The sequence below is a fragment of the Aethalodelphis obliquidens genome, unplaced genomic scaffold (genome assembly GCF_003676395.1).
Source record: "Aethalodelphis obliquidens isolate GAN/ISIS:26980383/991018 unplaced genomic scaffold, ASM367639v1 scaffold1, whole genome shotgun sequence".
In the NCBI taxonomy this organism is placed as follows: Eukaryota; Metazoa; Chordata; class Mammalia; order Artiodactyla; family Delphinidae; genus Aethalodelphis; species Aethalodelphis obliquidens.
In genome coordinates, this window is record NW_020837945.1 from 76,551,872 (window position 1) to 76,567,622 (window position 15,751).

Consider the following 15,751-nt stretch of genomic DNA (forward strand, 5'->3'; position numbering starts at 1 on the left):
GCCAAATGAAGGGCATTGTTCCCATTTCATTTTTATGAAAAGCTAATCCACAGGTCTCTAGTCCCAGTCTTTGCTTTATGCTATGCATGTGTTTGAGTGCGTGTGCATGCATAGGAATGCATGCTTTTAGTGAAATGGGCAAGTATGAGATATATTGATTCGGTTCTTCTTGTCATTGACTGAGTAGCAAACCTGTCACTTCTCCAAGTAAGTGAATCATGTTGACAGGGTGCACTACATTTTATAAGCTTTTTTTCTCTTTGTCCAGATCATTTGTAGTAGAAGCACATTTGCCACCTTTTAAACGTGGTCTCTGAAGCATTCCAGAGCCATTAAAATATTCGTCTTGACCTGGATAGTCAGTTTTTCTGCTAGCACAGAAGATTTTTAACATGAACAAGATCCTCTCAACCACTCTTTGTTTCGGACTCTTAACTTTATCTGTAATGTTCTTTTTAGAATCTGTGCATGGGCTGCCATATTTTATCCAAGGTATGTACATACGAATCTAAAATCCTACAGGTGGGTAAATAATCCTTATCTTCCTGTTTGCATTGCTTTGATTTTTCTACCACGATAGCAATAATGTTTTAAGCATCAATATGATTTAACCAAACAGCCCTTCAGTAGTTGCTGTTTTAAATTACATGTAATCTGTGATGCTGTTCTTCTCAAGTAAATTAATTTCAACTGACACTGTACTAAATTAATTTCAACTACATTCTTTTTTTCTAATCCAGGGGCATCTGTTTCTTATTTCTATTCCATGACCAAAGATGGGAATGTGTAAATAGTGATAGTGCTATGCATATTTCAAAAATACATCTTGAGGAAAGAAAAATGAGATTTTCATCCAATGAGATTATTAATAAGTTACTTTTGAAAGGAGAGTGGTTCCTAGTAGAACACATCAAGAAAGAAACCTGTGTGTGAAGAGATTTGGGGAGAGTAATGCATGGGGAAATTTACATAGTACTTTCAGGAGGACGATGCTAACAGCCACATTACGCATGGACTGTATCAGATTTCTAACATACTTAGGGTACTTATATTAAATGAAATAGTTTAATTTATGATGTCTACAAACATATGCCACGATAAAGTTAGAGGAAATAATTTTCTGCTCTTGTAATATGGTAACTTGATCTTTCTTTAAAATTTTCAGTGCATTCTGTAGTGGAAATAGCTTTTAATCTGGGAATCAGTGGAGCTAGATTAAATGCTGATTTATTAGGCAAACAACTTAACCTCATTGAAACTTTTATATATTTCTTTACATTTTAAAGATAGTAACTTAAAAATATTGCTCTTTAATATCTCTTCCAGTTTGAAACTCTGAGGTGATCTATCATCTAACTGATCTCCTTGTCAGGAAGAGGGAGATAGCCTTTTACTTTTGTCTTACTTGGGGGAACCAAGACAGAATGTAATAAATTTTGTTTACATGACACTGGGTTGAGAAAAGGGATTAAGTTTCCCCTTTCAGATCTAATTCAACTTTACTAGACCATTTTGCTTCAAATGTGTTTTAAAAGTCAATGAAAATTAGAGCAGTTCTTTTGACAGTGGAAATAAAATTGCATGCAGAAACCCTTATTATTTATTTATAGGGATTTTCCCTTTGAAAAACAAATACAAGCCTGAGACCTAAATACAAGCCTGGGAATGAAAGATTCTGGATTTTATCCATGACGCTCACATTTTGTCTTTGGCCAGTCAAAATCATTGTACTTGGTAGGACTTCATTGTTTTTCCTGTGAAATAATGGGATTTTCAGTGTTCTTAACACAGTGTATATGTGTGAGGAGGGAAATATCTGGCCATTCATAAAGGACTTTGCAAAATTAGGATGTTAGTGTTAACTGTAACTTCTGATATCACGTGTATATGAAATACAGTAAAATCCAACTCAAACATTTTGCTAGGTTATAATTAGATAACAACTCTGATCCCAGAATAGCACATATTGATATGTATATTTCATTGGCAACATACAGGAAAGATTTCTTTCTGGGACCCCCTTTGACCTCAGTTTCATTATATATAAATGGAGAAGATTAGTTATTGGGAAGATTATTTTCTAATCTAAATTGTCGATGATTAGAGTGAGCTTCTCTCCATGTACACATTTTTCAAAGCAACTAAGTGTTTGACTCACTTTAGTCTTTTAACACATTGTTTTCAAATAAGCATTTGTCTGCTGACAGAACACCAAGGGGTCGCCATCCTCTGTGTTAGACGTCATGCAAGACCAATGGCACAATCTGTCAGCTTTTATTTGCTTGGGGCCATATGAAAGCCTGCCTCAGTGGATAAGCTTGAAACTGGACAAACTGTCTACCACAAAAGGTGGAGGAGTGAATATTGTGACCAGAAAGGCTACGGCAATTTAATTTTTTTGGTATATTATCATTTGAGGGGTTTCCAGGTTTCTTTCTGGTAAAGTTTCTTGTCTATATCCCTTAAAAATCTTCACATTCAAATGACAAGCAGGAGACAACTGTCTTTTAAGCTTCAGTATCTCAAATAGTAATAAATCAGTTTTTTCCTGTGTATTTGCAAAAGTAATCACTCTCTCATGTCTGAGCAACTTTGCCATCATTTGTGCTAAAGGGGTATCTGCACTTGGGTATTTTTTAATTCAAACATCTCCTTTATCAACACTAACTTTTAGTTCAAAGACAGATGAAAAGTACATTCTTTTTTTTTCTTTTAAAGCTGTATGTGTTTTAATACTAAAAATAAAAACAAGACTTATTTGCTATTTTTTTTAGGCAATATCTCACTTAACTTTAGAAATAAAAAAAAATTTAATTTCTTGAAAAAACTTTTTCCTCAGAGATTCCTACAAAAGGTGGTTTTCTTAAAAGTTAGTGACAAGAATTTTTGAGGACAGTCATTCAGGTGTAATTACTAGAAACCAAACTGGTAAAGAATGGTAAATACATTAATTGTCTTTTTAAAAAATGTTCCACTTAAATATGCAGAGAAGTGGGCTGTAAATTAAGCAAACAAAAGCTTCAGATCATCACTTTTCTAGTTACCTTCCTCCTAGTCTTATAAATTCCCTAAACTGAAGGCAATGAATCTGTTTCTTTAACACAGTTCTCTTTCTGAAACAAATAATCATTATCACCTGGCTACACAATGTTCCTTATTTTTTTCAATTAAAGCATTTTAAAGATTGTAATTTAACATTTTAGTGAACAGCTATAATAAAAAATTACTACACTATTGCATGGTCATGTCTTTCTCTTAAACTAAATTATCTCCGAGGGTCCTTGTTTAATTGATGTTAAGCAAAAATTCCATTGCTAGTCTATTATTTTAACTACTCAAAGAAAAAAATAACCTAGAATTTCACAAATACTTTCTATGTCTGTGAAGTAATGGAAATTGAGGAACTCTGAAATTGAGGAAATTGAGCAACAATAAGTGTTTTTGGTCAATGCAGAAAATTTTGACGCTGCCACCTACCCCAAGTCATTTATTTTCTTTCTCAGCAAAGCTTTCATTCCTTTAATTAGCCACTTAGTTTCTTGAGTTCATTAGTTGACATTTTGTAGACACAGGGAAAGAGAAACAATTTAAAGGAAGAATCTAGCTAAATTATGAGCCATTTCTCTAACTGAAACCACAATATTCCCACTCCTAAATTTTAAACTCACTAATCTACCTTTTGTCCACACAATATCAATTATTATGAGGAGATACAGGAAGAATGATCCTATAGAAATTGTACCATAAAGGTTTGATTTTTTAGGCCACCTCACAAAGTTCATTTTGTTTATAACACACTAATTATTATTTTGTTTGCATTAAAATCTTGTTGACTCTTCATTTTTTTATAGCTTGAATAAAGTCTATTGTCCTGACTTCTACTCCAGAATTAAAGTATTTATGAAAATTTGGGTGATTTTTCTGTTTTTAGAGTGCTGAGATAGCTGGGCATCTGACCAATGAGTAGGCTGGGAGGTAAATGGGCAAAGATGGAAAGATATCAATATGGAAAAAGTAGACACTGTCTTACCTCTTCCACAGGGTTGCCTTGGATGATTCAAAGGCAATTCCCAGAACACAAAAAGGCTCATATTTTAATGTGTATCAAATAAAATCTCAAAATCAAATGTTATTTTTTCTTTTAAAAACAACTTTTAATTCGTATTTCTTATGTTAAACACAATAGTAGAAAATTTAAAAAAAACGCAGATGAAAAAACAGAAAGTAAAATTTACCTGCAATTCTACTAACCCAGAAATAATTACAGGTAAAATTTAGTCTGTAACCTTCCAGGTATATTCTCTATCTCTGCCTCCCTCTCTCTCTCACAATCTCTCTTTGAGTGTTCACGTACATTCAACGATTGTTAAAACAGCCCATCTTTTTGGATTACACACCTCTCTCTATACACATTTTATTGGTGAGTATACACATTGATAGTGCATATAGTGATTGATAGTGATTATAGTTACCTGTAAAACATATTTAATCAGAAACATGTTCAGTGACACAGACTGAAAATGGAGGTTTCATTACATTGAGGTAATTATTACAGGAAATGAATTGTTTCCAGATAAAGGAGATACAGATCGCGAAGAACTATTGCTGGCTCTACTGAATAAAAATTTTGATCTCCAAAGACCTTCCAACACTGGTGAGTTAAGAATAAAGTCAAACTTTATTTATTCCATCTTCTGACCTGTTCTTTCCACATGTTAATTTATATTAAATAAAATAATAATTACTAATTTTAATGCTGCATTGAAGGCTTAAATGTCTTTCTTATCTCGTATTCACGTTAAAAGCAATGGCATTATTAAAAAATATTAAAATCTTATTTTGTTCAGTTTGAGAGTCCTAATGAGATCAGTAACTATCTAGTTACTCAATAGTAATCTTTAGTCGTATTTTCCTCTCACCTAAGCAATTCCCACTGGTACAGTTAATATTATTTTTTACTAAATGCTTCAAGAGTATCACTAAATGTTTCAAAACAGGTTTCCACTAGAAATTTCACAAGTTAACTGTGGTTTTGTGGCAGTTAAGTTAGCACTTTTTTCGCAATCAAATTCTTTCAATTTGGGAAATGGTTGGAGTAGAAACCATTGGGTAATTTAGGCTATACCAACTGAGAGTTTTTTTTCTTTGAAGAACAGGAGAATATGATTTACAATTATGCATCAGACTGGTCTCCAAGAAATGACAAATATTGTCAGAAACTTAGCAAGTCTAACCTGAGAGACAGTGTGACAATATGATAATGTGGTACCCTCTCAGAAAACATCTGTTCTTATAAAAAAATTGTCTATTCATGGGACAGTGTACCAGTTAAAACAATACCTTAATAAATACTTTAAAAATACAGGATTTTAAAATTAATAAGATATTTTCATTGAAGAAAATGAACACAATTATTTAAAAAAAAAAAAGCTATACTCAAAGTGTAAAACGCAGAGGGAGTTGATATTAACATTTCTGGAAATTTCCTTCTTGATGGAACTATATAGATAAGATTTGTGTCCTGCTTTTTTTACTTAATATCATTTCATGAGAATTTCCCCATGTCAGTAAACTAGCTTATTTCTAAATACTAGTCCTTGTTAGAACTATGGTTTATTTAAAAAAACTCTGTGCTTATTGATAGAAATTAGGTATTTGCTCATTACATTACTGATTATATTTCAATATTACAGGCATTGAAAAAATGCTTGGACCTTTATATTAGGGACAGGTAGGTGATCTCAAATCATACAAAAAAGACCTTTGTCTTCCTTGAATGTATGACCTGAAATGAATTAAGTATTACTTGCAATGTACATTTTTCATATGATAAATGTGTCTTGCAGATATAGAGCTGGCTAACAAATTGGAAGAACTTAACCAGGTGAGAATGTGAAATACTTAAAATTTCAATTTTAATAATAACCAAAAGACACTTTCTTTTGACATAATAGTTGTTACAATTATTAATACTCTATTATAAAACCTTTATTCCTGCTAGAGGAAGAGTGAAGTAATTCGCTAGGGAAAAAATAATCAAATTCTACTAAAAAATAAAGAGAACAGAACAGAGCCATAACTGAAGTGATCATGGGATAAAATGTCTAGAAATCTGGATTCTAGACCCAGCTATCCAATTACCTATGAGACCATGGAAGAATTAAAATTCTCTGGACCTAAATCTCCTCATCTGTAAAATAGGAGGCTATAACTAGATTGGTGGTTTTCAAAAGTTATTATTATTTTTTAAAGTGGAAATTTTTTTTTCCAAACAAAATTGTATGTGGTCTCAGTAAATGAAATATACAAAAGTGGAGGGCTTCCCTGGTGGTGCAGTGGTTGAGAGTTCGCCTGCCGATGCAGGGGACACGGGTGCGTGCCCCGGTCCGGGAAGATGCCACATGCCGTGGAGCGGCTGGGCCCGTGAGCCATGGCTGCTGAGCCTGCGCGTCCGGGGCCTGTGCTCCGCAACGGGAGAGGCCACAGCAGTGAGAGGCCCGCGTACCGCAAAAAAAAAAAGTGGAGCTGCTCTGTTTGAAACAACTAGTTTGGTGACGGAGGGGCCCAAAGTGCTGCTTTCTTGACCTGCATTTGGCTTCGGTACAGAAAGCCCCTTAGCAACCTTATCTCCTGACTCCTTGCTATGAAGAAAATTGGAAAATCATTGGATTAGATGATTTCTTAACTCTCTCAAACACAACTGCATGCAAATCCACTATTATACAAACTGTATGGCTGTTTGTGAGAGAGAATTATGCCCCATCAATTCTTAGTATCTAGGACACAGACGCGTGCAGTAGCTCAGGCTGAGTTCTATTTTGATAGAGTTAGGTCTTTAGGGTTTAGGCAATCAGCGAGCTTGCAAAAAATTAACATGGCTTACACTCTGGGTGGAAACCCTAGGGCATCAAAATACTTCTCACTTACTGCTAGAAGGGACAAATATTTCAGGAAATCCAAACATTCACATAACTCTTCGGAACTCCTTGAAAAGGACTGGTTATTATAGGTGACTTAATATCAAGACCAGCTACACAGGTTGTGTTTACAGGCTCCCCATTAATGAACACTCAGACTTGACTTCCTTCACCATAAGCCTGTTTGTTCCTGATCACCTGTTAAGTCATGGACCTTTCCCAGCCAGTTTCTAAATGCAAGTTTCGTTTTATTTTTCTATTTAATTCTTTTTGTTTATTTTCATTTTTTACTTTTATTTCCTTTTATGTTCCTTTGTCTCCTTCCTTTCTTCCATCTTTCCTTCTCCCTTTCTTTGTCTATCTTTCTTCTTCTTCAATAGAAAAAAAAACATTGCTGTTATTAAAGCTTAATACTTTTCATACTTGATTTTTAACAGCTGGAAAAACTGAAAGAGCAGCTCATGGAGGCAAAGGATGCTGAGATGTCTTATGCTATAGGTGGTCTATCTTCTTCCCATCCTAATAAGCGAGGTAAGTTTGGTGGTAGAAAAGAGTTGAAATAGAGAGTTGCTGGACCTTTCCATAGTTAGTATAGCTTAGGCTGTGATGTGTTACCAATTATAATCTAAATCTCAGAGACCTAATATAATAAAATCCAATCATAAAGTTCAATGTACATAGTACAACCTTCTTCTATTTTGTGGCTATATCATCTAGATTATTGCTGTAGCTTGACTACCTCCAAGATTACCAAGACACAGGAAAGGATAGAGGATGCATCCCAGCTCTCAACTGCCTCAGTTCAGAGCTCAGTTTTGTGACATGCAGCACTTCTACTGAAGTCCATTGCCTAGAATTAATCACTTGGGCTGCCACCAAAATATTGGCAAGACAGACTAATAAATGTTAGAAAGCACGTACAGTACTTGGAGAGTACTGCCTCAACCACAGTCAATCCTTTGATCTTTTCTTAACCACAAAGGCTATATTCAACCGTCTCCCATTAGAGACAACTCCAAACTCCTTTCACTGCTGCACCCAGAACAAAGAATAAGCCCTCCAGGAGATACTAATCTGTGTCAAATACAATGTGGCTCCTCTTCATTCACAGACCTATCAGCTAAAAGGACAAAATTCAATAATTGGCAGAGGAACAGGGACTGGATTATCACAATCAATAATCTTATTCACAAAGGAAGAGAACAAGAGGCACACAACATCAAGAATGCTGGCCTCCAGCAATTCTGAAATCTCACTGGGCAAATATTATAAAAGTTTCTTGATTAGGTTTCTTGATTAGGACCTGCTAGTGTGTAGGTGGAGGCTTTTTCCACTGTGTTATTTCCCCTGGCTTCACCCTTTCTGAGGTTTTTGCTTTTTTGGCTTTTTCATGTTCATCCCTGGACACATCATATGGGCTCCTTGGGGAATATTCCCTTCTTGAGGATTGCACAGTTTTCTCAGGTCTCCTCCTACTCTCACAAAGTTGGAGGCCCAAGGTTTATTTGGTCTTAAAGTGTCAAAGACATTTTTTATTCTAGGGTTTATGGTTTCTTTGCCAATGGTGTTCTTGTAACAATTTAGAAAGCTTCTCAGCTATTTCCTACACACAATCTTTTTAAAACAATTTTAACTCCTTTGCATTCTCATCCCCAACTGAGTTGCCTTGAAGACATCTGGAACATACTTTAAAGGCTATACATATAATCTGATTTGTGCCCTGAGCCCCTTATTCCAACTGATATTTACCTGGCGTCACTCACTTAGAGTCATTTTAAATCCCATTTTATAGTTTTGGGATACAGAAACAGCTCTTGCAATATTTCAAGATCTTGTATTTCTGAACTATTTTTATTTATTTGCAAAGACACCATTTTCTTCTTGAGCTCACTATTTCTTGCAATACCTGTCTAAGTGTATCCAACAGCAACCTAAAAATACTGCCAATATTCTGTTTTCCTAGTTTTTTTTCTAGAAATTCAAGAAGAACACAATCTGAACCTGAACTGTTGCAGACGTCAGTTTTACCACATACTATGCTACTTTGTAAAATGGTTCTTCGTGTTTCCAGCCTATGATATCAATTTCCTTGTCTGCCATTAATCAGCTGCTGAGACTGTGCCGTAACTTAGGTTCTTCTTAGAGTACCACCCTCCTTCAAGTTTTCAAAGTGTACTTTGGGACAAATTAGGCAAAGCACATCAAGAAAATAACCTTACAATCTCAGTGGTGTAACTTGGTTTAAGATTTATTTTGTATTTACATGAAGCCTTAGGTACCTTCATTATTTTCCTTCACTTTGTCCCTGCACCGTGTGTCATTGTAGCAGGATAGGAAAAACATGGAGGTAAATGCACCCTTACCTGCCAAAATTAGGCACATGATCTCAAGCTAACTTAGCGGGGTTGGGGAAGCCCCTGGAGAATGTGGAGAAATGCAAGGAACAGTTGGAGAATCTTACCTCTACCATAGATATTTTGAGCTTGTTATGACATGTATAACAAAATCTTCCCAGTAATGATTTAAGTAAACCACTGAGTATATAAATTTGAGTTTAGGGAAGTAACTCAGATTGGAGATCTAAATTTGACAGTTATCTGCATATCAATATTGCTTGGTATTGTGATGAGACTGTCTAGGGAATCACTCTAGACAGATATAAAACAGAAGACATCCAAGGCCAAGTCCCAGGCCACACCAAGGTTAGAGACTGGGCAGATGAGAGAGAATTAGCAAAGGAGACTGAGAAGGAGCAGCTACCGAGGAAAAAGGCAACAAAGAAAAAGATGCCTCGGAAGTCAGATAAAAAACTGTTTCCAGGAAGACATAGTTCAGCTGTTCTAATGCTATAATAGGTCCAGTAAAATGAGAACTGAGATTTTCCATCTGAATAGCAATGGGAAGGGTTTTAATGGTTTTGACAAGAATTATCTGGTGGACTTATGGTTAAAGAGAATATGACCAAACAAGAGGAATGACTAACAACAGACAACATTTTTGAGAAATGTTTTCTAAAGCGTAGTAAAAATTGGGATATTAGAGTAGCTTGAGGGGGTCAAGGAAGCTTTATGTTTGTTTGTTTTTAAGCAAGGAAATATTAAAACATATGTGTATGTAGTAGGAACAAAGTAAATATTTATGGTGATAAACATAGGAATTAGACGCCCAGGTTAGGTGACAAAAACAACCCACATCATATCTGAAGTGTGGTGTTTATTGGCATAACTAGAAACAGTCCACCATAAATAGCAATGTATGATGGTAAAATGGACTCAGAGATTCAGCTTAAAGCAAGAGTATCTTACACTTACTGTGAATTATTGTAATTTGTTTAATTATTTAATATATAGTTGACCGACCGCTGCTAAATTCTTCCATTCATTAAAAATATAACTGTCCAACACCTAGCATCATGCTAAAAATGGGGATTACAAGAGTTAACCAGATAGACATCAAGAGACACCAGAATGCTGGCTAGGGTTTTCCTTCACATAAATGATAAATGATAAATAAGCATTGAGGAGTTGGCTCTACTGGGGATACCATTCATGAAAGTTCCCTTCAACTGGTCCAGAAAATTTCCAAACTATGTTCCAGCGCATACTTAATTGAGCCGCTCTTGTGGTATAAATCTAGGATATGTGTAGATTTCTTTTTCCTTCCAGACTGAGATATTCAAAGATATCCAGAGGGCAGAAAGGGACTTTCCAAAATACTATAAAAAGAAGATTGGATTAGCAGGCCAAGTTCTTCAGTTTACTGTCTGAAAATAAACTTCTGCTTGCATAGGGTTTGAATGTGGTTTTGTTTAAAGAAAACTCTGGCTCTTTTGGGAATGAAAAGTAGACTCTGAGTGCTATCATAACACGCTATGTGTTTGCACTGATGAGCGCTAGGTTCACAGTTTACAGAATGAGTGGAGGTAGGGAGAGAAACCTAGGCAGGAAGATAGATTTTTTTTTTTTTTTTTTTTTTTGGCGATACGCGTGCCCCTCGCTGTTGTGGCCTCTCCCGTTGCGGAGCACAGGCTCCGGACGCGCAGGCCCAGCGGCCATGGCTCACGGGCCCAGCCGCTCTGCGGCATGTGGGATCCTCCCGGACCAGGGCACGAACCCGTGTGCCCTGCATCGGCAGGTGGACTCTTAACCACTGTGCCACCAGGGAAGCCCGAGAGACTTTTATCATTTATGGCAAAGAGTGTCTTTACTGAGTTTTTCAGCTCATTTTTATTGTGCATCCTATTAATCAATAGTGAATTGAAGACCCATCTCCCCAAGGTCTTCATTTTATAAACTATTTAGATTGAAGGAAATTAGAGAAATTTGTAATTAATTAGATGAAGCTAACGTAAGTTGGACAATTGATTGGGAACAACCCACAGAAGATTTAAAATGACTCATTCATTCATTTGAAGATTAAAATGCTGTTCAAATTGGTTTGATTTTTCTGAAACATCCCTTTATGATCAGAATGTGAAGACTCAATGTGATCATCAAATTATTTAAATATCATTTGGTGGTCTGCAAAGTAAACTTTAAATTTTCTTCCTTCTTTTTTCTCCAGTAAATAGAAGCATATTTATCACTGATTTTACTTATGTGACTTCCCCTTTGGGACTTAACTTACCCCAACTCTTAAATAGAAGGGTGTGTCTTACTGTAGTCTCTGAACTGCGTTATATGCATTATAATGTGGAACAGTGCTGTCCAATAGAACTTTCTTTGATGACGTGACCATTCTCTAATTTGCACTGCCCATTACGGTAGTTACAGGCCACTAGGCATTACTGAGCACTTGCAAGTTGGCTAGTGTGATAGAGAAGCTGAATTTTCACATCTGATTTAATTTTAATTAATTTAAAGATCCACATGAGGCTAATAACTACCATTTGAACATTCGTTTTAGAAAACTTTCTCTCATACTCAGGTGTACATAAACTATTTTATTCAAATGTACCATTTTATCAAAAATCTTCCTAATAAAGATTTTGTTTTGTTTATTTTTTAGCTTGCTTTTGGAAATACTGTGTCTAAACTTTTTCCTCTGGATGCCAAAAAAGATAAGAACATTAGACAAAATTATATATCTACTCACTTTACTGCTTAAAGATTGTAGCTATTTCAAGCATAAAGAAACGGTGGCAGAATTTATCCAGCATATTACATGCTTAAAACTTATGTTGTGAATAATGATGACAAATCAGTTGCACTTTTGAATGGCATGGGACGATCAGAATGGCTTTGTAGACCTGAAGTTGGGAGTGCTGTTATCTATTGTATGCTTTTCATAAATTCATCGTCTACATATAGTTTTGTCCAGAGATGACTAGGCTGTTGAGCTATCAATTAAAATATTTTAGACAGTGTCTTGGAAAATTAAATTATATTGTCCCAATTTATATGAGAAATTATATTTTATTAAATTTATTTAAAATATTTTAGAAAATGTCTTGGAAAATTAAATTATATTGTCTCAATGTATAGAAAATGTGCATCATTGTCTCTTCTCTTTTTTTGTGATTATGCTGGCTACTATCTCTTTTCTGTTCATTAGGACAATTGTCACTGAGACTACTACAACCAAATGAATACATTACTAAGAAGCAGAAATCTATTGTTTATCGAACTCTAGGAGAAAGATGTATTAGAAGTTTCAGAGATAGATATTAAGAAAATTTTTGTACAGAACAATTTGCTTTTGGGTCCTTTAATTCTCATCTCTGCCTCCTCCACAATATCAGAAATTATTTGAGGTTCTCAGCACGTCTGTGAGAGACTAGACTCAGTGTACCAAAAACGTCAAGTAAAACAAAACAAAAACTCATTGGATTTTCCTTCATTTTTTCCCCCACGTTTTCACATCAAACTGCTCTTGTTTACATCTCGTCTGAGCAAACTTATTTAATCAATTCAAGGCTGGGAATCCAATTTCATTCTTGTTTGCCACCTGTTGTGGCACAGAAGCATAGTCGAAGTAACTTTATAATTAAAGAATATCAATGACTAGCTGGCCAGATGAGCCTACCGGCATTCCCTTACGTCACAGAACAGGGGAAATGCAGTTTATCTACATGATGTTAATTGTGTGGTGCTTAAAGATAAGACTATCTCATGAGCTAGAATGAACAATATTGCTTAAGCTAAAAAATAAATTTAAAAATACATGAAACTGACCAAGTTGAGTAACATGCCTGTAGTGCTTTAAATACACTTGTTACGAGCCACTTAAATGTACATAAATATTAGTTGCTCAATAATGCCTGAATGTTCCCACGTATTTACACCTGTTGTGAACATAAACATGATATTATCATGAAGAAAACAAAACTCCTGTTTTCATCATCTCACGTTTATTAACTTTGGAGCAGTTGAACAATATTTATGCATTTGTAAACTTTAGGGGTAATGTCATTCAAAAAAGGTTTTGATACTTCTTCCTTTTAGAGAAAGTCATCTGTTTATAATTTGTTTTCTTTTTATAATTTGCTTTAAGAAGTTTAATTCCCTAAAGATATCTGTAGATTAAAGGTAGAATTTGCTAGATGTTTTTTTTGTGTGTGTAACCAGGAATTAATATCCCCCATGAAAAACTGGTTATATAATTAACACCAGAACTCAGAAATCCATATTCACAGTTTGCTGTATGAAGCTTTTTACAGGAACAAAAAGTAATCTATTTCTTTGAAACTAAATGAAAAGTCCCTTTAAGCTGGTGACTTTCAATGAAATATAGCTGGATTTAGTAATATACAATGCGTTATACAAATAGATGAGATGACTCGTCATGTTCTTAACAGAAATTATGTCTTAAATTTCCTGCTATGTTAAAAGGATGCCTTATTTTAAACTAGAATACCGCTGACTTATTTTCTACTCTGTATAAAGTAGTGGTAAAAGTTAAAATATGAAATAAAATAGTTATAAGTGGAGAAAACACTTTTCTTTTTTTCTTCATGTAAGTCTTGCGTATTCTTATTTTCTTCATGTAAGTCTTGTGTATATGCTATGAGACAAATGCATTACACATTAGAATAGAGTATAAATCGATACACTGTGACTTCTTACTTTAGTTAAAATGGAGGCCATAGGCATAATTTTGAATTTAAAAATTATAGAAGATAGGAAATCAATTTGTTTAATCCAACTTTAAATCTTTATCATGAGAAATTTTTAGGCTAAAGTAGGTTTTAATACCTTTTGTCAAAGTGTGAACCAACAGTACCCAGTTGGATTAGCAGCTGACAAATATCCAAAGGGGAGAAAAAGGAAAGAAAGAGCTTCTAAGGAATTAGACATATTTCTATAATTCATCAGAAAGTTGGGAAAGGTGGGCAAGAGCAATTATAACTTAAATAATTCTTTCAAATAATGAGTCCTGCAGTATATCTGTCCATGTACCACTAACTTTCTAATGTAAGTTTATGAACAGAAATTGAAGAATCAGTAAGATTTCTCAAAATTCAGTTCTCTTTGCTAAGGCTCCTCTATTACAATTAAAAGAATCATTCATTTTCAGTTTTTTCCTAAGCTTAAAGTTTTTCAGCAGTTAGAACATTTCCCCCCTCAAGGAGAAGTTATATACAAAACCACTTTGTATTCTAAGCGCATATGTTCATCTCTATGTCTGAGTTTATTTTGTTCTTTGGATCGTACATTAATTCATTTTTAGGTAAGATCAACAACAACCCATTTCTCTCCCCTTCTTCTAATATGACTATACCTTCTCATCACAGTCTTCCTTCTTAGGCTAAAATAAACCTTTGCTTTGCTGACCGAACTTTTTTTCTTCCCACATATCAGGTCTGTTTGACAGTGATTACTAGGGTTTAAAGAAGTGTTTTCAGAGGGTTTTTAAATTTCTGCTGACTTATGCTAAATCTCTGGTCCAAGGAATAAGTTATCTTTATGTTTTGAAAGCATATCCAATGCACAATGGGCTTATGCATCTAAATTACAAGAGCAACACAGTTTTGCTGAGAGTTGAGCTTTCCAGAATACCAAAACTTATGCTTTCATAGGCCAATTAAAAATAATTTGAATCTTTTTAAAGAAATCATTCTCATATATTCTTCAATGCTTTATTAAACACAGTATATGAAACAAATTAAATGGATTCTTAGATGAGTGATTAACAACAAAAAGACTGTTTATTGTAATTTGCTAAAATATACTGTGCTACAATTAGGTGAACTTAATTGGCCCCAAGTGCTTTGGTGGTTTCCTACTTGGTGATTCTTTGACTTCCCCATACTTTCATCCGTTACTTCTGTGTGTAGTTGTTCTCATAATCAGCCAGTGCTACTCTTAATTAACTATAAGTTGTAATTTAGAGAAATGGAAAGTTGTTAGGGGACATGAGATAGCCAAACTTGGCAAATGAGTAATATCCTTCGTTTCCTAGTTCTAAGTCAATGTACTCCGACCTGCAGTGTTTCTCAGTTCATTGGAAGAATAAAGTTTATGGGCTTAATTACTGCTGTTTTTTTCTGCTCAGAGACATTTTTCTCTTGTTTCTGGAACTGGGACTGTGTTTTATTTGGTTGAACCGGATTGACATTTGAATATAAGAGAAGTCTAGTTTCATAATCATTACCCAAGAGCCTCACAGACAAAGGATACGAGAGAAGTAAAACTTCAAGAGAAACTATATAGCATTGTCTTTCCTTGATGAACAACTGGATTGTACCTAAATTTTACTGGATGAACAATGGTGAACAACTGGATTGTACCTAAATTTTACTGAAAGAAATCAGTCTTCAGTTACTATTCTTCAGTAATATATGTAAATGGTAAATGCACATAGAAAGCGTTTCACTGTATTCTGTTTCTTAGAAA

At 34.7% G+C, this 15,751-nt stretch overlaps 1 protein-coding gene across 1 annotated transcript; it reads left to right on the forward strand.

Annotated features, from left to right (window-relative positions):
• The first annotated feature begins 392 nt into the window (after positions 1-392).
• Positions 393-15,706, forward strand: UTS2B (urotensin 2B). The gene is made up of 5 exons (XM_027108821.1): positions 393-492; positions 4,556-4,654; positions 5,847-5,884; positions 7,355-7,448; positions 11,925-15,706. The coding sequence occupies exons 1-5, from the start codon at positions 393-395 to the stop codon at positions 11,948-11,950; spliced, it is 357 nt and encodes a 118-aa protein (XP_026964622.1). The 3' UTR covers positions 11,951-15,706.
• The last annotated feature ends 45 nt before the right edge of the window (positions 15,707-15,751 follow it).